A 25,763-nucleotide genomic window follows, 5' to 3' on the forward strand; every position below is an offset into this window, starting at 1 on the left:
AAGCAAGGAATAGCAAGGCAGAGAACACAGGGAGGACTACAAGTCAAAGCATAGCAAAAGCAAGACATGGCAAAACAGGCAAGGCAGAGAACACAGGGAGGACTACAAGTCAAAGCATGACAAAGACAAGACATGGAACTAGAGACAACACAAGACAAGAGACGGAATTCGAGCACGGAGCGTGTGCAGAGATGCACGACAGAGCAGAGTGCAAGGGCACAGAATAGAGGGAGCAACCCCACAGACCAAGCAGCCATGCAGGGAAGCCACACAATAATCAGGCCCTGAGCATAGGAAGAGGCGGCCTGATATAGGGCATAGCACCTCCTCCTCCAGGTCAGGACCAGGGGAGCACTTCCGGGATTCTAGACATGACGAGATGATAGCAGAACCAGACAGTGCAGGATCTTAGGAAACGTCACATGATCAGGGTTTCAGACATGACGAGATGATTACCGAACCAACCAGTGCAGGATCCTAGGAAGAACACATGATCCGGGATTCTAGACATGACGAGATGATTGCAGAACCAGACAGTGCAGGATCTTAAGAAACATCACATGATCAAGGACTCCAGACATGACGAGAAGATCACAGAAGGCAGAGCAGAAACGCAGGGATCCTGCAGCTCAGACATGAGGTGAGTCTGCACACAGCTCTAGCGAACATTCAGGACAGCAGACAAAACATGCGCATGCACATCACTCCAGGAGTTCTTGAGACAAACAGACATGGCGGACGTGACAGTACCCCCCTCTTTAAGCCCCCTCTCACTGGGGCTGGAAAGAAGAAAAAAAAAAATTTTCTTCGGCAGAAACCAGAGTTTAGTACAAAACCACTCCAACAATGTTGATCCGACATCTGAAACGGACACCTGCACCGGTCAAGACACAGGAGCCGCTGACGAGACATGAAGATCCAGTGGGGAGGACTGCGGTTAGACAAGCAAGTCTTCTTACTCTGGCTGCCATCATTTCCAAATGAGTCCAGAGGTCAAGGGCCAGGTCTGATTTACATCAGAAGAGTGGCCGGGGTACCGCCATATTCAGGAGAGTCCAGGAGACAGAGCAGATCAGATTCTATAACAGACGGGTCATCAGACGGGTAGCCGAGGTACCAGCGGAGTCCATGGCCTGATTAACTGTGACGGACTCAGCTCCTGCTGAGCCCATTTTTTGAGTGGACCCTCTGGGTCGTGGCACCCACCCACCGAGGGCGAGCTGACCTTGTGAGAATCCACCCCCTATACAGGGAGTGTCAGGGGCAAGACCAAGGGGGTGAGCCACCACGACTGCTGGGACCAGACGGCCGGCTCAGGGGACACTAGACGAGTGTCTGACAACAAGGACGAGCAGGAAGCAAGACGAGACTAGACGTAGGTGCAAGGTATCTTCATTAGAATAACACAAGATCACATACAGAGAAAACAAGCAAAACGTGCAAGGTGCGCGCGTGGGCACGCCAAGGTCCATAACATGGTACGTGCCAGATGGCACGCCTAGGCACAGGTAATGGCATGATGGCATCGGACTCCGGACTGCTGGCAAACCGGCAGGGTCCAGGGATCAGGCTGCGGACGTCAGCTCCGGACATCAGGCCGTAGTCATCTGGTTCCGGACCTCTGGCAACGGTCGGCAGGTTCCGGGCATCCGGCAGGCAAACCAGGGTTCAGGCAAGGAGGCACGACAGATATCCAAGCAGGGTGCGTGTTTAGGGAACACGCCAAGGTCCAAGGCTAGGTGCGTGTGTAGGGGACACGCCAGGGTCCAAGGCTAGGTGCGTGTGTAGGGGACACACCAGGGTTCAAGACTAGGTGCGTGTGTAGGGGACACGCCAGGGTTCAAAGCGAGGTGCGTGTGTAGGGGACACGCCAAGGTTCGCAAACGAGACAGGGTGCGTGTGTAGCCACGCCAAAGCATAGAATAAGACAGTGCGTGTAGAGACATGCCAAGGTACAAGGTATAAGACAGAGTGCGTGTAGAGACACGCCAAGGTTCAAGGTACAAGACAGAGTGCGTGTAGAGACACGCCAAGGTTCAAGGTACAAGACAGAGTGCGTGTAGAGACACGCCAAGGTTCAAGGTACAAGACAGAGTGCGTGTAGAGACACGCCAAGGTTCAAGGTACAAGACAGAGTGCGTGTAGAGACACGCCAAGGTACAAGACAGAGTGCGTGTAGAGACACGCCAAGGTACAAGACAGAGTGCGTGTAGAGACACGCCAAGGTACAAGACAGAGTGCGTGTAGAGACACGCCAAGGCACAAGACAGAGTGCGTGTAGAGACACGCCAAGGCACAAGACAGAGTGCGTGTAGAGACACGCCAAGGCACAAGACAGAGTGCGTGTAGAGACACGCCAGGGTTCAGAGCAGGGCTGCGTGCTAGGAGCTACGCAGGGACGCACACCTCACTGGCCAATGCACACGGCTGTAACGCCAGCACGAGGCACGACTAAGGCACAGGAGGGGGCAAAGGAACCTTCGTGCTAGGAGCCACGCCAGGGTTCAAGGCAGGGTGCGTGCTAGGAGCCACGCCAGGGTTCAAGGCAGGGTGCGTGCTAGGAGCCACGCCAGGGTTCAAGGCAGGGTGCGTGCTAGGAGCCACACCAGGGCACAAGGAAGGGCTGCGTGCTAGGAGCCACGCAGGGGGCACGCCACACTGGCCAGTACACACGGCTGTACACAAACACGTGGCACTTACCACGGCACAGGAGACGGCCAAGGGGAACCCACGCCAGGGTTCAATGCAAGGACAAGGCAGGGAACAAGGCAAGGAATACAGGCAGAAACAGAGCCAGGTCAGAGAGAGGACAGAGTCTAGCAGCGGAGCGTAAGCAGAAGCCCAGAGCCGGGCCAAGGGAAGACCTTGGGACTAGACAAAGAAACGAGCACTAAGGAGAGGAGAAATGGTGCGTGTGCCAGGGAGCACTACAGAGCACCATAGGAGAGAGCGAGGCAGAGCAAGCAAAGACTGAGACCATAGGGAGGAACACAAAGCAAGGAATAGCAAGGCAGAGAACACAGGGAGGACTACAAGTCAAAGCATAGCAAAAGCAAGACATGGCAAAACAGGCGAGGCAGAGAACAAAGGAAGGACTACAAGTCAAAGCATGACAAAGACAAGACATGGAACTAGAGACAACACAAGACGTGGCACAAGACAAGAGACGGAATTCGAGCACGGAGCGTGTGCAGAGATGCACGACAGAGCAGAGTGCAAGGGCACAGAATAGAGGGAGCAACCCCACAGACCAAGCAGCCATGCAGGGAAGCCACACAATAATCAGGCCCTGAGCATAGGAAGAGGCGGCCTGATATAGGGCATAGCACCTCCTCCTCCAGGTCAGGACCAGGGGAGCACTTCCGGGATTCTAGACATGACGAGATGATAGCAGAACCAGACAGTGCAGGATCTTAGGAAACGTCACATGATCAGGGTTTCAGACATGACGAGATGATTACCGAACCAACCAGTGCAGGATCCTAGGAAGAACACATGATCCGGGATTCTAGACATGACGAGATGATTGCAGAACCAGACAGTGCAGGATCTTAAGAAACATCACATGATCAAGGACTCCAGACATGACGAGAAGATCACAGAAGGCAGAGCAGAAACGCAGGGATCCTGCAGCTCAGACATGAGGTGAGTCTGCACACAGCTCTAGCGAACATGCAGGACAGCAGACAAAACATGCGCATGCACATCACTCCAGGAGTTCTTGAGACAAACAGACATGGCGGACGTGACACAGGGTTCCTGAGGGAACGATACTGGGAAGACAGTAAAAGGAAAGACTTGACTGAAGTTGTCAGGGAAACAGGGGGCGGGGCAAGTATAAAAGGAGCAGAGGGCGCGCTGAAGTGGCAGTTACAGAGAGCAGGACAACAGACAGGAATCCGTGTGAGACAGAGAGGACCGAGGGAGCAGACGGTGTGTTGTGGAGAGACCGACAGGGGCCTGTGAAAGGAAAGCTGCGGACTCACCGATTAGTGACACGTGAGAGACTTGCACTGGCGGCCGCTCCCCGCATACGGTCCCATACAGCGACTCCCGCTGCGTCCCACCCTGTTGTGACAAGGCGGCTACCTCAGGTGACCGCAGCGACGACAGACCATTCCTTTACAGCCCCCCTGCCTTCTCCCACAGCTGCGGCCCTGTCATCACCTGCCCCAGAGGGCACCACCTCGCTACAGGCATTAGTAGAGGCCCCCGTCCGGTTTTCTCAGGGACCCTGAGCAGAGGTTGGTGAACGGTTATATTTTGAGACTGCGTCATAACCCCGCGGTGAGACGAGAGCCGCAAGGTGACGCCAGTTGCACCCATTGGCACAGTTTCTTCAGGGCCTGTTGCGCCCCACCGTCATCGTTTCTTCAGGGCCTGTTGCGCCCCACCGTCATCGTTTCTTCAGGGCCTATTGCGCCCCACCGTCATCGTTTCTTCAGGGCCTGTTGCGCCCCACGTTGTTTCTTCATGGCCTGTTGCGCCCCACCATTATCGTTTCTTCAGGGCCTGTTGCGCCCCACCGTCATCGTTTCTTCAGGGCCTGTTGCGCCCAGCTCCATCCCAGAATATCGAGGCGTCAAGGCAGCCGCATCAGCGACCTCTACGCGGCCACGCCTGTGATCCTGACAGACCCCTGGAAGGATAAGTTTATTATAAGAGATAAGGACCCCCCAGTTTGGTCATACGTGGCCTATAGCACCCGGGCCAACCGGGTTAGTCGCATTACCCATAAGAAAGTGTTGTTAGGTTTGTTGAGTCCCTGTGTGGACTGGTTGCTGTTAATACTTTTTTTGGTTGCTCAATATAGCCCCAGCGGCTACAGTTTATAAAAGTTAATTCCACAAACCACACTCAGTCTCGTGTCTCATCACTGCATCCTGCGAACCTGCTAGAACCCTACACTTGGGGTAGTCGGCAGGGTGCAGTCTCCAAGCACAGACAGTGGTGCCCCAGATCAGGGTAGAGCTGTAAACTCTACAAATGATGAGGGTCCCCGTACCAGCATATCATTGGGGGCCATGCTGAACAGCCTGCCTAGATTTTCCGGCTCCAATACTATGTTATGGAGCTGGATAGAGCGGATGCGGGGGCTCTTTCGGATGCACCCAATGACCCCTGATCTGGAGGCTGAGGTGGCACTCATGGCACTGGACGGGGAGGCGCGGAGGTCAGTGATGTTGAAACCTCCTGGTCACCGCAACACTTTTTCAAAAGTGTTACAGATAGTAGAACAAACCCATGGGGACCCTACTGATGTGGGAGAGTTAAGAACCCGTTTGTTTAGTCGGATGCAAGTAGAGGGGGAGACGATCACAGAGTATATGTATGTCCTCCAAAAATTGCATACGGCTATAGAAAGAAAGGACGGGGTAGGGGCAGGACCTGTTGACATTACCCTACGTGACCTACTGGTGACTGGTTTGTGAGATCCATTAGTCAAACAGGCACTGCGGGAACAGATCAGGATGAATCCCCGAATAGATCTTTCAGAGGTGGGAAGTCAGGCACGTGCTCGAGAGCAGGAGCAGGGGATTGCGGTCCCCATGGGAAAAGTCCGAGGTGTGGAGGCCTCTGCGAATGTAGTCAAGGAGCCTCAGTGGGTGGAAGAGATGAAGCAAGAGCTGAAAAGTATTAAGGGCGAGTTGGCCGAAGTAAAGTCAAAGAACCGGGACTGGACGACCTGGCTTTAACCCCAGCTTCTGGGGATCACGCTCCCCGCGGGGTGGTCAACCTACACAGGCCCGGTGTTTTGAGTGTGGAGAACCAGGCCACTTTGCCCGAGAGTATCCACGGCGTGGGAGATACCCACCTCGGCCACCATTAAACTAAAGGGCTCCGGGCTGGGGGGATGCCACTCAGCCGAAAACCACAACTAGGGGTGGTGGAAGTCCCTCAAGATTTGGTAGCAAAATGCCCGGTGGTTTGGGCAGAAGTGGAGGGCTGGGCCATCCGGTGCCTGGTGGACACGGGGTCACAAGTAACCACTATGCCCGCAACGTATTTTCAACAGAACTTACCGGAAGCAGCAAGGCCTCAGTGGGGGCCTGTGATCAGACTAGTAGCTGCCAACCAACTGCCGGTCCCAGTTGCCGGGGTGGTGTGGGTGCAAGTGACGCTGTGCGGTAAATCCCTTGGTCGCAGAGGGGTGGTACTGACTCAAGGAGAAGCTGATAAGCAACACACCGTCACCCTAGGCATGAATGTTCTACGAGAGTTCGGCAACCTACTGCTCAATGACCCTACACAGAGGATTCTGAAGCAGTGGGGTTCCCACACGGCCCAGGGACAGGTATTCCAGCAGCTGGTGCGGGGAGCACGGGTACATCAGGACTGCCAGGAAGGCGAGGCTCTGGGTAAGGTCATCATGCCAGCGACACCCCTGCTTGTGTTACCTCCTGGACAGACTGTGGAGGCCCTGCCCATTCGAGCCCCGATACCCTTGGAGGGCGTGGAGGTGAAGGTGGAGCCGTGTCACTCGGAGCACTTGCCTCCTGGCATACTTGTGGCCCGTTCCCTGGCTACCGTGCAAAAAGAAGCCGTCCTGGTGCGCTGCATTAGCCTTGAAGACCAAGACACCGTTCTGAAAGCACGGTCTGTGCTGGCCAAACTAGTAAGGCCTTTAGAAGAAGTGCTGCCAGCTCCTGCGGTTCAATTACAAGTACACCCCGAGGATCCTTGGGAAGTAACAATACGAACCTTACAGGCCCACGAAGTCTCGGCACAAGAGAAGGGCCGAAAGATTTTGGAGCAGATGCGGGCCAAGCTTTCTGGATTAACTGCAGCCCAACTCTCACAGATAAAAACATTGCTGGGACAGTACCATGAAGTATTTGCTAGTCAAATTTTGGGTGTACCACCGCCATCACTCATGAAATCCCCACAGCAGGAGCGGCCCCTATCCGGGAACGATATCGAGAGTTTCCGCCACAACTCTATCAAGAGGTGAAAACTTTGCTGGCCCAAATGCTGCGAAAAGGGGTGATACGGGAAAGTCAAAGCCCCTGGGCGGCCCCAATCGTGTTGGTCCGGAAGAAAGATGGTACACTACGATTTTGTGTGGATTATCGTAAACTGAATGCTTGCACTATTAAAGACTCATATCCACTGCCCCGCATAGAAGAATCCCTGTCCGCCTTGGGAAAAGCTACATATTTTTCAACCCTGGACTTGGCCAGTGGGTACTGGCAGGTGCCCATGTCAGAAGAAGATAGAGCCAAGACGGCGTTCATATTGCCTATGGGACTGTTTGAGTTTAATCGGATGCCGTTTGGGCTGGCCAACGCCCCCGGGACCTTTCAGCGATTGATGGAGCGGTGTCTGGGAGATCTCAATTTTGAGGCTATGTTGATCTATCTGGATGACATCATCGTCTATGCCGCCACCTTTGAGGACCACCTGAAGCGGTTGGGACAGGTACTCAGCCGGTTGCAAAAGTACGGGTTGAAGGTGAAGCCTCAGAAATGCCACCTATTTCGTTCTCAGATTGAGTATCTGGGTCATGTCGTTTCGGCAGAGGGTGTGAGGCCATCCCGGGAGCAGGTTGCTGCTCTCCAGGAATGGCCTACCCCGACACGGTGAAAGATGTGCGGGCTGTTCTGGGGTTAGCCAGATATTACCGTCGCTTCGTAAAGAATTTTGTATGTCGAGCTCGAGCCCTGCACGACCTGCTGAAGGGGGCTCCCGCTGGGGCTAATGGGCGAAAAATCCAGTGGCAACACCCTCAGGAAGAGGCCTTCCGAGACCTCAAGGCTGCGCTCTCGGATGCCCAAGTGTTGGCTTATGCGGATTTCTCCCACCCGTTCATCCTGCACACTGACGGGAGTCTTCACGGGCTCGGGGCTGTATTGTCACAGGTTCAGGATGGCCGGGAGAGAGTGATCGCATATGGAAGTCGCTCACTCCATGACTCAGAGCGTAACCCTGACAATTACAGTTCTTTTAAGCTCGAGCTCCTCGCAGTGGTGTGGGCTATGGCGGAGAGATTCGCAGAGTACCTAGCGGGCTCCGAGGTGGTAGTGCAAACTGACAACAACCCGCTGGCTCATTTGGAAAGCGCCAAATTGGGGGCTCTGGAACAGCGATGGGTGGCCCAGATGGCGAAGTACAATTATAAGATTATCTACAAAAGGGGACGAGAATGTCCATGCAGACGCCCTCTCCAGGATTCGACATACAACTCCAGGACAGAATCGAGACGAAGAATTAGGAGACGAAATACCGTTCGCTCTCACTGCTGCCGTGCTCACAACTGACAATAGAAAAATATCTTCCTCTGAGACTCCAAGGGGCATATTAGAACAATCCCAGGATAAGTGGATACAACAGCAACAAGAAGACGAAGAGGTTGGCCTTCTCCGGACATGGGTCGCCGCTGGGCAATTACCCCCTGACTCTCAACGGCAAAATTTGACTCAACATCTGTTGCTTATGCTGCGACAATGGGAGAGGTTGGTTATCTGAAAGGGATTATTGTATCGTAAAATAACATCACAAATAACCTCAATGACGGTTTGGCAGGTGGTTACGCCAGGAGCCCAACTTGACGTACTGGCTCGGGAGGCTCACGAAAAAGGGGCCCATTTCGGAACAAAAAAACTTTGCAATGGCTGCAACAGAAAGCTTACCACCCGCGCTTGCCGGCTGTTGTGGACGAAATTTGCCGGACCTGCCGCTTGTGTGAACTAGCCAAACCACCCGCTCAGCGAGCCGCAACACAGACTATTGTGACCTCAGCTCCCCTTGAGCTCCTGATGGTGGATTATCTGACCATTGGGCCCGCATTTCAGGGATACGAACACTGTCTCGTTATGGTAGATCATTTCACCAAGTTCGCTGTGGTCACCCCTACTCGGGATCAGACCACAGAGTCAGCTGCCTCCGCCATTTGTGGAAACTATATACAAGTATACGGCTGTCCTCAACGAATACATTCTGATCAGGGAGCATGTTTTTTGGGGAAAGTTATGGAAGAACTACATCACCTCTATGGAATTGACAAATCCCGGACCACACCGTATCACCCGCAAGGGAATGGGGCTTGTGAACGATTTAATCGGACATTGATTCAGATGTTGCGCACTCTGGAGAGTGACAAGAAAGCCCGTTGGCCTGAATATGTTTCCGAATTAGTTTGGGTCTATAACAATAGGGTACATCGAGTGACTTGCTATACCCCCTATTCCCTGTTGTTTGGGCGAGAAAGTAAAGGGATCACGGAGGTGGAGTTAGACCCCGAAGAACCTCAGCCCTGCACTGGAATGTCGTCTTGGGTCCGAAATCATCACCATCGGCTGCAAACTCTTCACCGAATTGTACACACCAAGCTCCTAGACTGGGAGCACCCAGGGAAGAATGCAACCCCGCCTCCTCACCTCCAAAGCGAGGACAGGGTGCTTGTACTAGATCAACGCCCCCAGAACAAACTGGAGCCGTGTTGGGAAGAAAGTCCTTATCTGGTCTTATGCGGTATCCGGACGGACCGGTGTACGAAATACGACCCGAGGAGGATGAAACACGGCCCACTCGTGTTGTGCATCGTAATATGTTACGCCCATGTACTTCCTCCGACCTGAAGCAACCGGAGCCTATCCCGTCGACATCTGAACCGTCTTCCGTATGTTGGGACCCGGACGACGACAAAGATTGTCTCCCAGGACCCGGAGGCCCTCCACTCAGTAATGAATCATCTGACACAATTAGCCCGCCCGCACCAACCAGCCCACTGATGTCCACCACCCCAGACGACTCTACCTCAGTCAAACTTAGACGCTCCGAGCGGTCAACAGCCGGCAAACCCCCTGAACGATATAAGCAAGATCAATTCCTATGGCAACGAACATTGAAACCTCTACAGACCGATCTCAATAGACTAAGGCCCTCGCCCGAGGACTGGTAAGCTTACAGGGTGGGGGAGTGTGGGAAGGAGAACTCCCAGACAGTGAAAGGACAGGTACCCAGGGGATCGCCATCAGTAAAAGGAAAGACTTGACTGAAGTCAGGGAAACAGGGGGCGGGGCAAGCTTAAAAGGAGCAGGGGGCGCGCTGAAGTGGTAGTTGACAGAGAGCAGGGCAACAGACAGGAAGCCGTGTGAGACAGTGAGGACCGAGGGAGCAGACGGTGTGTTGTGGAGAGACCGACAGGGGCCTGTGAAAGGAAAGCTGCGGACTCACCGACTAGTGACACGTGAGAGACTTGCACTGGCGGCCGCTCCCCGCATACGGTCCCATACAGCGACTCCCGCTGCTTCCCACCCTGTTGTGACAAGGCGGCTACCTCAGGCGACCGCAGCGACGACAGACCACTCCTTTACAGCGGTCAGGACACTGCCCCCCTGCCTTCTCCCACAGCTGCGGCCCTGTCATCACCGGCCCCAGGCGGCGCCACCTCGCTATAGGCGGTAGTAGAGGCCCCCGTCCGGTTTGCTCAGGGACCCTGAGCAGAGGTTGGTGAACAGTTATATTTTGAGACTGCGTCATAACCCTGCAGTGAGACGAGAGCCGCAAGGAGATGCCAGTTGCGCCCATCGGCACAGTTTCTTCAGGGCCTGTTGCGCCCCACCATCATCGTTTCTTCAGGGTCTGTTGCGCCCCACCGTCATCGTTTCTTCAGGGCCTGTTGCGCCCAGCTCCATCCCGGAATATCGAGGCGTCAAGGCAGCCGCATCAGCGACCTCTACGCGGCCACGCCTGTGATCCTGACAGACCCCTGGAAGGATAAGTTTATTATAAGAGATAAGGATACCCCAGTTTGGTCATACGTGGCCTATAGCACCTGGGCCAACCGGGTTAGTCGCATTACCCATAAGAAAGTGTTGTTAGGTTTGTTGAGTCCCTGCGTGGACTGGTTGCTGTTAATACTTTTTTTGGTTGCTCAATATAGCCCCAGCGGCTACAGTTTATAAAAGTTATTTCCACAAACCACACTCAGTCTCGTGTCTCGTCACTGCATCCTGCGAACCTGCTAGAACCCTACAGTCGGTTACTGTGCACAATCCTGCTGACAAGTTTCCTTTAAAGATTTAGTAGAAATTTCTATTTTTTTTCACGAAACAGACTAAGGAACCTTTTTCTTTAGGTACCTAGTCAGATTTAAATTGATTTTATTGTGCCTATATATTGGAAACTCCCCAAAAGTGATACCATTTTTTAAACCTTCAGGTGCTACACAGGAATTAATGCAAAGTCGAATAAAAAAAAATATTTTTACTTTAAAATGTTGCATTAGCTCCAATTTTTCCTCTTTTACAAAGGAATAGCACAAACAAAATGCCTCCCACAATTTACCTAGTTTCTTATGAGTGCGCTGAGAAAACTCTGTTTGGGTAAACGGCAAGTGACCCCATTTTGGAAACTACACCCCTCAAGGATTATATCCAGGGGTATAGTGGCACTTTGAACTTACAGGTACTATCCAAAACTTGATAACATTGGGTCATCATATTGACAATATTCTTTATTTTTTTTATGAAAATGTTGATTTATCCCCAAATTTTTCACTTTTTCAAGAGGTAACATGGTAAAAGAGACCACAAAGTTTGGTACCATTTTTCTTCTGAACGTGGCAATGACCACATATGTAGTCAAAAATTTCTCTCTGGATATACAGCAGTGCTCGGAAGGGAAGAAGCCACATAAGGTACCAAAACAGCAGATAAGTGACCCCATTTTGAAAGCTAGACCCATCAAGGAATTCATGTAAGGGTGTTTTGAGCTTGTTGAAGCTACTTAATATGTGGATGTGAAAACGTGAATTAAAGTTTTTTTCTGCTTATTTTCACAATGGATAATAAGAAAAAACAGACTCCCTTATTTGTTTTGCAATGTCTTCCGAACAAGACAATACCCCATATGTGGTCAAAAACTGCTATTTTTGGACACTGTAGGGCTTTGAAAGGAAAGAGCGCTATTTGATTGTTGGAGCATAAATTTGTCTGGAATAGATTGTGAAGGTCATGTCTCATGTGCAGAGCTCCTGACATGCCAAAACAGCAGAAACCCGCCATCCGTTACCTACTTATGGAAACTATACCCCTCAAGGAATTCATCTAGGGGTGTTCTGAGAATTTTTAATCAACAGACGATTCATGAAACTGTATAACATTTGGATGTGAAAACGAAAAATAAAATTTTTCCACTAAATTACAGTTTTAGCTCCAAATTTACAAATTCCTCAAAGGGTAATAGGAGAAAATGACCCCATAGTTTGTCTTGCAGTTTCTCCCAAAAGTGACAGTGCCCCATATGTGGCTGAACACTACTGTTTGAGCACACGGCAGGGATCAGATTGGAAGGAGCGCTACATGACTTTTATAAAGCAGATTTCGTTTGAATAGATTGTGGCTCCATTCACTGAGCCCCAGAGGTGCCAGATCAGCAGAAACCTCCAAAAGTAACTCCATTCTAGAAATTGCATCTCAACGAATTAATTTAAGGCTGCAGTGACTGTTTTGCAACATCCACGTCGTGCTTTATTTTGGAAAATTGCAAATCTGCCAATTTGGTTAAGTGCCCATTCATTGTGCCCCCATACAGTGTATCCCCCTCATATATTGTAGTGCCCCCATCCATTGTGCCTAGTTTGTGCTTCTGGTGATATGCACTCTATAAATTGTTAATTGGGCTCTCCCGGCTACAGGAATGTCAAACATGTGACCACTTACTGTGGTTTAGGCACAGTGGGGCTCAAAAGAGTGGGGCATTTGGATTTGGGAGCGCAGATTTCACAGGATTTTATTTGAGGGAGTGTTTGACCTTAGTAACATAGTACGCAAGGCCGAAAAAAGACATTTGTCCATCCAGTTCAGCCTATATTCTGTCAGAATAAATCCCCAGATCTACGTCCTTCTAAAGAACCTAATAACTGTAAGATACAATATTGTTACGCTCCAGAAAGACATCCAGGCCTCTCTTGAACCCCTCGACTGAGTTCGCCATCACCACCTCCTCAGGCAAGAAATTCCAGATTCTCACTGCCCTAACAGTAAAGAATCCTCTTCTATGTTGGTGGAAAAACCTTCTCTCCTCCAGACGCAGAGAATGCCCTCTTGTGACCGTCACATTCCTTGTTATAAACAGATCCTAGGAGAGATATTTGTATTGTCCCCTTAAATACTTATACATGGTTATTAGATCGCTCCTCAGTCATCTTTTTTTCTAGACTAAATAATCCTAATTTTGCTAATCTATCTGGGTATTGTAGTTCCCCCATTCCATTATTAATTTTGTTGCCCTCCTTTGTACTCGCTCTAGTTCCATTATATCCTTCTTGAGCGCAGGTGCCCAAAACTGTACACAGTGCTCCATGTGCAGTCTAACCAGGGATTTGTACAGAGGCAGTATAATGCTCTCATCATGTGTATCCAGATCTCTTTTAATGCACCCCATGATCCTGTTTGCCTTGGCAGCCACTGCCTGGCACTGGCTGCTCCAGGTAAGTTTATCATTAACTAGGGTCCCCAAGTCTTTCTCCATGTCAGATTTACCCAGTGGTTTCCCGTTCAGTGTGTAATGGTGATATTGATTCCTCCATCCCATGTGTATAACATTACATTTATCATTGTTAAACCGCATCTGCCACCTTTCGGTCCAAGTTTAAAACTTATCCAGATTCATCTGTAGCAGAATACTATCTTCTCTTGTATTGACTGCTTTACATAGCTTTGTATCACCTGCAAATATCGATATTTTACTGTGTAAACCTTGTACCAGATCGTTAATAAATATGTTGAAGAAAATAGGTCCCAACACCAACCCCGCGATACCCCACTGGTCACAGCAACCCAGTTAGAGAATATACCATTTAAAACGACCTCTGCTTTCTATCACTAAGCCAGTTACTTACCCATTTACACACATTTTCCCCCAGACCCAGCATTCTCATTTTGTGTACCAACCTCTTGTGTGACACGGGATCAAACGCTTTGGAAAAATCAAGATATACCACGTCCAATGACTCACCTTGGTCCAGTCTATAGCTTATCTCTTCATAAAAACTGATTAGATTTTTTATGACACACTTGTCACTTCCAGAGGCTTTGTTCTACCAGTAACATGGGATCCCCTATATTTCCAGGGACAGACGACGTACCTGAGTAGGGGCTGGTTTTGTGCAGGATAAATTAGGGATTTTATTGGTAACATTTTGGGGTACATAATATTTTTTGATCACTCTCAGTATAATAAGGGATCACATTCTTGTGTTCTATGTTAATCATCTGTGTTTCTGTGTTAAAGGGTACCTGTGAGCAGGATTGTGCTCAGTAACCTACAGACACTGTCAATTCGGCACCGTTATACTAATTAAAATGATGAAATCCGTCTTGTGGTTGTTGTTTAATCTGTATTTTCAGTTTTGAGTTAATGATATGCTCGTGCTCCGGGTCGGCCTGTGTGGGGTCTTCATGTGGTGCTCTAATTAGCTATTCATCAGTATGGCTTATGACTAATGACTGATCCCTCAATCACCTGCCCCCTATTTTACATAATGAATATAATATGTTGTTTGGAAAAAAAAATCACATTCAGCAGGCAGGCGGCGCTGTAACATGATCGCATCTATAATATCCATATAATTATTTTATTTAGTGATATAAATTTCTTCAGTAACAAAAAATCTCAAAATGGCGTTGGCCATGCCTGCATTTGAGCAAACCCTCTAGTTTTCCATTGAAAGATGATGGACGTGAGTAGGGGCTTGTTTATGAAGGATGAGTAGAATTTTTTATTTCTATCATTTTGACCCACATATCATTTTTTTGGTGTCTTCTTATTCCGATATCAGGGAGGTCTTTTGTGCAAAGATAGTCGAATATCGTGGTCTACTGGTTCGTGCTCTGTGGTCTGTTAGATTGTGAATGGTGATGAGCGAGTATACTCGTTGCTCGGGTTTTTCTCAGAGTATTTTGGCGTGCTTGAAGATTTCGTTTCTGTTGACGCAGCTGCATGATTTGCGGCTGCTGGACAGCCTGAATACATATGAGGAATGCCTGTTTGTTAGCTCATCACTAATTGTGAACTGTTTTTGTCTTAGTAAACCAATTTTTCTACACAAAATATCCATAGAAATTGCAATTTATCTAGAAATGTAAAAATATAATTAAGGATATTTTATTAAATAATTGGTTTTATTCTTGGCAGATAACTGTAAATCAGATGACCTTGATATCACACAAGATATAACTGAAGTGAATGCCATTACTCCAGATATTTCATCTTCCCTTCACAGCAAAGATCTATCATCTGATCCTTTTAAACAAGACTTATTTCCTAAAGCTTCAAAAACTATTCTGAAAAATAAAAGCCACAAAAGAGGTGTTAAAAATCAAATTGCTCTTACAAGAAAAAAGCCATTTTCAAATTCAAAGAATGAAAAATGTTTTTCCCGTAAAAGTTTTTTTCTTAAACATCAAAAAAATCACACAGAAGTGAAAACATTTTCTTGCTCAGAGTGTTTTAAATATTTTAACCGGAAATCAGACTTTGTTATACACCAGAGAATTCACACAGGGGAGAAGCCCTTTTCATGTTCAGAATGTGGGAAATGTTTTACTCAGAAATCATCTTTAGTTGGCCATCAGAGAACTCACACAGGGGAGAAACCTTTTTTATGTTTAGAATGTGGGAAATGTTTTGTAAGGAAGACACATCTTATTACACACCAGAGAATTCACACAGGAGAGAAGCCCTTTTCATGTTCAGAATGTGGGAAATGTTTTAATCAGAGATCATCTTTAGTTGGCCATCAGAGACTTCACACAAAGGAGAAACCTTTTTCATGTTCAGAATGTGGGAAGTGTTTTAATCAGAGATCATCTTTAGTTGGCCATCAGAGACTTCACACAAAGGAGAAACCTTTTTCATGTTCAGAATGTGGGAAGTGTTTTGCAATTAAATTATGTCTTGTTATTCACCAAAAAACTCACACAGGGGAGAAACCTTTTTTATGTTCAGAATGTGGGAAATCTTTTACAAGTAAATCATATCTTGCTGCACATCAGAGAATTCACACTGGAGAGAAGCCATTTTCATGTGAAACATGTGGAACATGCTTTGTTCAGAAATCAAATCTTGTGAAACATCAGAAAACTCACACAGAAGAGAAACCTTTTTCATGTTCAGAATGTGGGAAATCTTTTACAAGTAAATCATATCTTGCTTCACATCAGAGAATTCACACAGGAGAGAAGCCATTTTCATGTGAAACATGTGGAACATGCTTTGTTCAGAAATCAAATCTTGTGAAACATCAGAAAACTCACACAGGGGAGAAACCTTTTTCATGTTCAGAATGTGGGAAATGTTTTCCAAGGAAATCAATACTTGTTAATCACGAGAAAACTCACACAGGGGAGAAACCTATTTCATGTTCAGAATGTGGGAAATTTTTTACAAGTAAATCATATCTTGCTTCACATCAGAGAACTCACACAGGAGAGAATCCATTTTCATGTGAAACATGTGGGAAATGCTTTGCTCAGAAATCAAATCTTGTGAAACATAAGAAAACTCACACAGGGGAGAATTCTTTTTCATGTTCAGAATGTGGAAAATGTTTTGCAGCTCAATCGAGTCTTGTTAAACATCAGAAACTTCACACGGGAGAGAATCCCACATTTTGAATATGGAACACTTTAATCAGAAATCATATAGTCATTCACCAAATAAATCACACAGGATTATTGATCAATATGTAGGAAATGTTGGGCACACCAGCGTTCTGGCACATGGGAGAAGCCATTTTCATATTCAGAGTGCAGGGCATTTTTTATTCGCAAATGGCATCTTCTTGAACATCAAAAATCTCACACAGGGAGAAGACATAATCATACATAAAGGGTAATAAATGTTTGACTTAACAGTCATTTTGACCATCAAAAAAAAATCAAAATGGGAAAGCAATATATTTTGACAAACAGTACAAGAAAGCACATAACAGACAGTCATAGTAATGATAAATAAGTAAGCGAAAAAGGGATTGTAATTTAAAACACAGATGCAGTTACCAATAGATATGTTACCTAAAAAGCAAATCAAATGCAATATTCCATCTGCACTGAATAGTTCAGTTATATATTTATATATTCACCATGTGGGAATATTGCAAACTCCCTCCGCAAGAAATTACCCTACATTTCTTCCTCCCTCTTCTTCTTAATTTCCAATCTCAATTATCTGTCTGTGATTACAGTTTTTTATAATCCACAATCTGCGTGTGTGAACAACGTCTTTATCTTTTCTATATTACAATAATGAACATGTTCATATTGTAAATTGCTATTTACATCTATAATCCATTCCTTCTTGGTAGGAACATCTTGTGTGATCTATTTAAGTTACTTTCCTTGTTAAGTTGGGAACTGATTCCCTTCTGTATCCCCCAATACACATAATTATTGGGACTAAGGGGACTTTGATTTTAAATTCTTATTCCCCTGTCTCAATAACCTGACACCCACAAATTTACATTTTATAGCATAACAATTACAGATAATACGTGAAAAAATAATTGCCAAATTAATTGTTTTTAGAAAGTAAAGATACTTGTCTGGGTATTCGAGAGAACTGCTCTTCTTTCATTGGTGTTACTTCTTTCTCCCATTTACTTTTTGCTGGAGCAGAAGTCGGCCAATCCTGTTTTCTCGTTATAGCAATATAAAGCCTGGATACAGTTCTCTTATTACTGCAATTTCTCATTACAAAGTTAGAACTGTTAGCTAATTTGTCCAAAATTATGTCCCTTTTTCTCTCTATAAGGTGTGGGGAATATATATATATATATATATAAAGCTCAGTTGGGATCTTTGCTTTGGCACAAGCGGGTGGCTATGGAGTCACAACAGCAGTCTAGAGAGTTGCACACGGATATGGGCACGGCATATTTTATTGTGCACATTGGTCATTCAATGTTACACATGCCAAATATGAAATAAAATGTCTAAGGCCGTCTGGCCTCTAACAATAGAAGGCTAACTACAAAATAAACCTATACAACAACAAAGAAGTCCATGTAGCCTTACTGTGTCAGCTCCCAGCCCAGCAGACGAGAGAGAGCCCAGCTCCTCCTGATTATATCAGCTGGACCTGTCAGGAATCAAAACCTGGATTGAACGTGTGGACGGGGAACCACCAGCCTTTTCCACGCTGATCACTAAAGAAACCAGGACCAGATTACAGTGAAATAAACCGGCTTCACTATCAGTACAGGGAGACATATGAAATGAAACGGGGGGAAATATATCTGTTTTCTAGTACCTTTCCCCTTGGCATCTCACAAAGGCTTGACATAACAATTTCACCCTTAACCGGTGGCCGTTTTCTAGATTGAATAAGAACTCTAACTCCTCTATTGTCCTGATCCTTCTATTCTCTAACAACTTAGAAGATAACAGAAAAAAAGAGGCTATGTTGAAGCGCTTCTGAATAAAGGCTGAAAACACAAAAAGGATACACAAAAGGATGTGGGCAACAAAGAAAGGATTTACAAAAGACAATAAATTAAATCCTTTATAGTCAGCCAGCTGCTACCATAAGCCGGTTGTCCTCACTCTGGACCCCTTGTTGCCAAGTACAATACGGAAACAAAAAAATGGGAGTGCCATCAGGCAAATCAAGAGACAACTATTAGTTTAAAATCTGATCTGCATACCCATAGTCCATTCCTGCTTTGTCGGCTGACGCTCCTGTTTTTTGTTTCAATTTTGTGATTCTCCAACAACTGTGACATTATATATGTACATTTGCAAACTAAAGTTGAAATTCTTACAACTTAAGATACGTTTTAAAAAGTACAAGGCATGGAATTTGATGAATCGCCCATTTCATCCAAACCTGCTGATTCATAAGTTTCCACGAACCCAGTTACAAAGCCATGAAATTCCATTCAGAATTCCCAATCCTCACTTTTTTATTTCTAGACTTTTAGATATAAAGTGTCCTCAACCTCAGCTCTCTACTTCTCAAAACAAGGTCCTTCAACATATTTTCTGATTTTTATTTTTTTTTAGTATCCAAATTGGGATATTTGCCCCCATGGTCCTATTGTAATGGCTTTGCTAATTATGATTTGTACAAGAGTACAACTGAATACATCTAAATGTTAACAATTTTTGAGCAAGAAACAATAAAAGTCTGACCTCGCTTTTTCCATGTGTCCAGTGTAAATTTTTATTTACACTTGTAGGTAGGACCATTGTGATGGAAATATATATGTGTTTCATATAGTTCTCACTTACATGCACATTGCTATATACTGATATATACATATATATAATCACAGCTAACATGAACTCTATAATCAATTGCTCAGAATGACCCAGTGACTTTGTGAGCTAGCTAGCTCAAACCAGGATTGTCTTGTGATATATTTGCTAGACATGAGAACAGAGGAAGTAGGAACAGATGTTCAAACTGATGTCTCCATCTTGCTGAATGTCAGGAAAATGGTTACCGTAAATCATGCATTGCTGACTCACACTTTTGATAGACATTTCCATATACGTTCATAAAATCAAACCAGCCAATAAGATAGAAGTTCAGCCTTATGTTAACTTACTAACCACTCCTTTCTGTACGTAATTATAAAACCATGTATGTGCAATAAACCTCCAGAGTTCTGGTGGAATGTTATTCCTCTATTAACAGTGTATAGCGTCTTCATTCCTTTGAGCGCTCAAAAGACTCTGTTTTAATTGGGAGCAGCCGCAGCACACACAGGGATATATCTATCCATCCAAGTTTCAATAACATCTGTTGCTCAACATGGGGCAGTGGACGAAACGCACGGGGACCCTGCTGACCGGAGAGACGGGGGTGTTGGCTATGGCCTTGACTCATGGGGACAGAGACTGCGCAGCTCCATAAGTAAGGTAAGAAAATCTGGTTATCTTACCTGAATGTCCCCTGTGCCCACTCCGTGTCTATACCTCTTGCCAGTCAGGTGTGGTCACCACCGCATTTCCCAGGTAGTTTAAAAGTCCACACTCTTAACCCAACCCTGGGATATAAGTCAAGGTGTCTGCTGCTTGTGTGTGTGTTTCATGTCTGTCAAGATCCGGGAGAAAGGGTTGGAATGGTGGCTGATTGTGCTTGTGGTTGCTGGGAAACCGATAGCAGGAAGTTGAATCTCTCAGATAAGTCCTCACAAATTCACTCGTGCATCAGAGGGACAGGTGAAGCCTATCCAGGTACGGGTGGTGGGGGCTTAGAGAGATATCACTAGTCGAGTCTCCTGACAAGTTGTCACAGATTCATCTGTGCATCGGAAGGACAGGAGAGGCCTAGCCAGGCACAGGTGGTGGCAGCTTGGGGAGATATCGCGAGCCAAATCACTTGACAAAGTTGTTGCAGATACAATTGTGCATCGGAGGGACAGGAGAGGCCCAGCCAGGGACGGGTGGTGGCAATTTTGTGGGGGTTATCACAGATTCGGGTTACCGGCAGGCCAGGCGGAAAGACCGGTACAGGGTCGTAACATTTTCCCGGGTGCCAGAGCGCAGTATACCCAGTGTGATTGGCAGTTATTGGTTACCAGAGCTGCTTGTACTACGTGTCACAAAACAAAGAGGGTTTCAATTTCTCCCGGATGTCTATTCATGTGTGTCCGTCCATCTGTGATTCACTGCTCTCCATGGAGATCTGAAGCAGAAAATGTTTTTGTTTTTTTAACACTTCCTCTTTTGCCCGTAGGGTGCGTCTCTGATATTTTTCATATTGTCACATCTGTTTTGTGCCCTTGTTCATTTTTTGCATTTTGTGAAAATTTCAGCTGCAGTGTGAGAATTTTTTAGGAAAGCTGGGTTGCTTAAGCTGTATATACCATTGTTTCAGTGTGCCCTTTTGTTTTCATTGTTCTCAGAGACATGACTTAACTGAGAATAGACATGGGCAGAGAAAAGGGGAAGTGTGTGTCTTGCATCTGTCAGGCATGGACATAAATATATATATATTGTTGGGAGTTGTACTGATTTTTTATTTCTTTTCGGAGTGTTTTTCCAAGTTTTTTCAACTCCTTGATTTTTCCCTTTGTTTTCTTTTTTCTCCTTTTTCTAAGTTTTTATTAGTTTTTTTAGTTTTCCATTTTCTTTTTGAAGATTTTATAAACGCTCTGGTTTTTACCATTTTCTTTCCTTTTTTTTAAGCAAGTTTTAAAAGGTTGTAAAATTTTTGAAGTTTTTGGAATAGACAGTAGGTGTGATTCAGAAAGTTAAGTATGTGGATTTGCAGGGGCAGCTTTTAGGCTGTGGCATGGCATGATGTATTGAAAGGAAAAGGGGAAGTTAGTTGAAGCTGGATCGCTGCCTGCGTTTTATAAAGTAGCTGTCACGGCTGCGGCGGTAGCCGCCGCCGCTCCAGCAGCGGCGGGGCCCGCCGCTGTCAGCACTCACCCGTCCTCCCCTCGCGCTGGTTCCGCCTCCTCCTCTCTCCCGTCCTCCTGGCGCTGACGGGCCATGTGCACTCGCTCTAGGGCGCGGGCGCACACCCTGAGGGTTCCTTAACCCTGCAGCGCCCGCCCAGAGCTGTGAGGCCACCAATGAGAGCTGTGCACAGACTATATCAGGCGTCTCCAAGATGGTGGAGACGCCTGATTATCGTGTGCCTTGCCTGCGGTGCTCTGGCCGGGTTGCAGGAGCCTTCCTGTAACCTTCCTCCTATTCCTGCCTTGTTCCCGTCTGGTACTCTGTATCTCCGTCCTGTACCTCAGTGCCCAGTTCTGTGTTTCATATCCCCGTCCTGTACTCCAGTGCCCCGTCCTGTACTCGGTGTCCTGTCGTGTACTCTGTTTCTCCATCCTGAACCCCAGTGTCCAGTTCTGTGCTCCGTATCCCCGTCCTGTACTCCAGTGCTCTGTCCTGTACTCAGTGTCTTCACTCGGTACTCCAGTGCCTAGTCCTGTACTCCGTATCTCTGTCTAGTACTCCAGCACCCAGTCCTGTACTCCGTGTCTCCGTTCTATACCTTGACCTGCACTTCCTACCCGTTCTGCATTCTATCCTCAGTCCTGTACCTTTCACTCATCCGTACCTCCTGTGAGCCGTCCCGGTTCTGACCTCTGCGGTCTTGCCCCTAACGATCCCTGTATAGGGGTCGGGTATCACCTGGCGTGCTCGGCCCAGGGGCTCCTGATCCGCGACCCAGAGGGTCCACTCTTGGACGTTGTCCGCTCCTGAACGTCACAGTATAATCAGGCCATGGACCCCGCTAGTGCCTCGGCGGCCACACAAAAAGAGTTGCTCTTTTTACGTGAGAACCAGACTAGAATAATGTCCTTCATGAAATCTATGGATACTCGTCTCTCCGCCTTACAAACTGCTGACCCAGGGAACGCCCCATTGCTAGTTGGGCTCCAGCAGGAGCTCGCGCAGCAGCGTGATGTCCAGTCCCATATTCTGAGCTATATGGCATCCGTGGATGATCGCCTTCTGTCCCTGCAGTCTGCTGCAGCCGCTTCAGCTCAACCACGGGATCCAGTATCTCACCCGCCACCCCGCTTGGGAAAACCTCCCAGATTCAGCGGAGACCCCAAGTTGTGTCGGGGGTTCTTGAATGTGTCGGTTGCACTTTGAGCTCCTGCCTCAGCAATGCCCCTCTGATCGAGCCAAAGTGGCATTTATTGTGTCCCATCTTGAAGGGGAGGTCTTGGCTTGGGTCAATCCCTTATGGGAGAGAGATGACCCCGTGGTGTCTAACATACAGAACTTTCTTGACACCTTCCGCAAGGTATTTGATGAGCCTGGACGCGTGGCCTCCACCACCGAGGCTCTTTTCAATCTCCGTCAGGGTCCTCTCACCGTAGGACAGTATGCCATTCGCTTCCGCACGCTGTCCTCGGAGCTGGGGTGGAATAATGAGGCTTTGGTTGGGGCCTTTTGGAGGGGACTCTCAGGCAAAATAAAAGATGAGCTTGCCGGGCGAGATACTCCTACCACCCTGGAGGATCTCATATCTCTAGCCACCCGTATTGACTTACGGTTTCAAGAACGCTCTCGGGAGTCAGGGAGAGGAGACCCTTTAGGCTATACCAAGCGCCCATTCCCCGCTCTCCGGCCTCTCCTAGTAGCTCCGTCCCGGAGCCCATGCAGGTGGACCGTGTAAAGTTGACCGAGCAGCAATGCCGGGAGAGAAGGACATAAGGGTTGTGCCTTTACTGTGGCGGGGCCAATCATTTTGTGCGTACTTGCCCAGTGAAGCCGGGAAACGCTTCCACCTAGGCCAGGTAGGAGAGGCCTCCCTAGGTGATACCGATTCCTCTCTGCCCCTTACCATTTCTGTTCTAATTGTTGCAGGTCGGGAGCGTAGATCTGTGGAGGCGTATGTGGACTCGGGTGCGGCAGGTAATTTCATCCGACTTAGGGAAGTGGACCAGTTCCGAATTCCGGTGGTGACTCTGGAAAATCCTCGCACTATCGCCTCCGTGGATGGCAAACCGCTACCAGAACCCATCACCATGGCCACTGTCGAAGTGGAACTACAAGTTGGAGCTCTTCACCGGGAAAAGATCGCTTGTTATGTCCTGTCTAATCTGTCCCATGCCGTGCTTCTCGGCCTACCATGGTTACGTTCCCATGAGCCTGTTCTGGACTGGCATTCCGGGGAGATTCTACGCTGGGGACACTCCTGTCAGGAGAATTGTTTACTATCGGTACCTCGTCCTGGACCTCGGCATGCTCCTCTCGATCTCCCGGGGCTTCCCTCGGCTTACCACTCTTACGCCGATGTCTTCAGTAAGAAGGAGGCAGAGACCCTACCGCCGCACCGATCCTTTGATTGCCCAATTGAGCTGATTTCAGGAGCTAATCCCCCCAGGGGGAGAACTTATCCATTATCTCCAGCAGAGACCACGGCCATGTCAGACTACATTCGGGAGAACTTGGCTCGAGGGTTCATTCGGAAGTCATCATCCCCTGCCGGAGCAGGGTTCTTTTTTGTCCGGAAGAAAGACGGATCCCTTTGACCATGTATTGATTACCGAGGTCTTAATAGCATTACGGTCAAAAATAGGTATCCTCTTCCACTGATCCCTGAGCTCTTTGACCGTCTGAGAGGAGCCCGGGTCTTCACCAAGTTGGATCTGCGAGGAGCCTATAACTTGATCCGAATCCGTGCCGTGGACGAGTGGAAGACAGCGTTCAATACTCGGGACGGCCATTACGAATATTTGGTTATGCCTTTCGGTCTCTGCAATGCCCCGGCGGTTTTCCAGGAGTTCATTAACGAAATCTTCCGAGACCTACTATACTCCTGTGTCGTCGTGTATCTTGATGACATCCTCATTTTCTCACCTGATTTATCCACCCACCGGAGGAGTGTTCGACTGGTTCTGCAACGCCTACGGGAGAACCAACTCTATGCTAAATTGGAGAAGTGCCGGTTCGAGCAAACCTCATTACCCTTCTTAGGGTACATTATTTCGGACTCCGGGGTGAAGATGGACCCTGAGAAACTATCGGCAGTACTCAAATGGCCACGTCCGGTCGGAGTAAAAGCTATCCAACGGTTCTTGGGTTTTGCAAATTATTACAGGCAGTTCATTCCCCACTTTTCTTCTGTGACCAAGCCCATCTCTGCCCTGACCCGAAAAGGGTCCAAAGCAAATGCCTGGCCACCAGAGGCCGAAGAGGCCTTCCTTGCCTTGAAGCGATCCTTTGCCTCCGCCCCGATTTTACATCGGCCGACAGCTAATAGGCCCTTCACCTTGGAGGTGGATGCATCCTCCGTTGGAGCCGGGGCGGTCCTCTCTCAGCGGTTGTCTACTGGTCACTTGGTTCCTTGTGGTTTCTTTTCTAAATCCTTTTCCCCCGCAGAATGCAACTATTCTATCGGAGATCGGGAATTACTGGCCATTAAGATGGCATTGGAAGAGTGGCGATATCTTCTGGAAGGGGCAGTCCATCCATTCACAATCTTCACGGACCACAAGAATTTGGCGTACCTTCAGTCCGCACAAAGACTCAACTCCAGGCAAGCCAGGTGGTCGCTGTATTTTTCCCGCTTTGACTTCGAACTCCGTTTTCGGTCTGGGGATAGGAATACCAAGGCGGACGCCCTATCCAGGTCCTTACAATCACCAGAGTCTGAGGAGGCTCCTTCATATATCATTGAGCCTGCCAAAGTGATCACCGTGGCACCCGTGACGCTCTCCCACGCTCCCCCAGGCAAGACCTTCGTTCCATTGAGTAAGAGGTCGGAAATCCTAGACTGGGGGCACTCCTCCAAGATTGCGGGCCACGTTGGGGTCAAGAAAACCCTCTGCCTTCTCTCTCGCTACTACTGGTGGCCTTCTCTTCATCAGGATGTGACAGATTTCGTAGCCTACTGCACGACTTGTGCCCAGAACAAAGTACCAAGAGGTCTGCCATCCGGCCTGCTTCATCCTCTGCCTCCTCCTGACGCCCCCTGGCAACAGATTGGTATGGACTTCATTACCGATTTACCTCGCTCTTCTGGATGTACCACTATCTTGGTGGTGGTCGACCGCTTCTCCAAGATGGCCCATTTTATCCCGTTGGCTGGTTTACCCACGGCATCCGAGTTAGCCAAGGTCTTTATCCACCAGATCTTCAGGCTGCATGGACTCCCTCGACGTATTGTCTCCGATCGAGGGGTCCAATTTACCTCCCGGTTCTGGAGGGCACTCAGCAAGCTCATGGGGATATCTCTGGACTTCTCTTCTGCCTATCATCCTCAGTCCAACGGGCAAGTGGAGCGGATCAATCAGGTACTAGCAGCTTACCTGCGCCATTTTTCCAACGCCCATCAGGACA

General features: G+C 48.0%; 1 protein-coding gene across 3 annotated transcripts in view; it reads left to right on the forward strand.

The window, feature by feature from the left end:
• LOC141053011 (uncharacterized) overlaps positions 1–19,637 on the forward strand; it is a 109,728-nt gene extending 90,091 nt beyond the window's left edge. For 2 of the 3 annotated variants that reach the window (XM_073550338.1, XM_073550339.1), the window contains exon 7: positions 15,142–19,637. In XM_073550338.1, the coding sequence (XP_073406439.1) occupies positions 15,142–16,622 (1,481 nt within the window). In that variant the 3' untranslated portion in view covers positions 16,623–19,637. The remainder of the gene's footprint in view (positions 1–15,141) is intronic. The other variant, XM_073550340.1, reaches the window with a different exon arrangement.
• Positions 19,638–25,763: the final 6,126 nt, after the last annotated feature.

Source organism: Dendrobates tinctorius, unplaced genomic scaffold, assembly GCF_039654945.1.
Source record: "Dendrobates tinctorius isolate UK_male_01 unplaced genomic scaffold, ASM3965494v1 ptg000164l, whole genome shotgun sequence".
In the NCBI taxonomy this organism is placed as follows: Eukaryota; Metazoa; Chordata; class Amphibia; order Anura; family Dendrobatidae; genus Dendrobates; species Dendrobates tinctorius.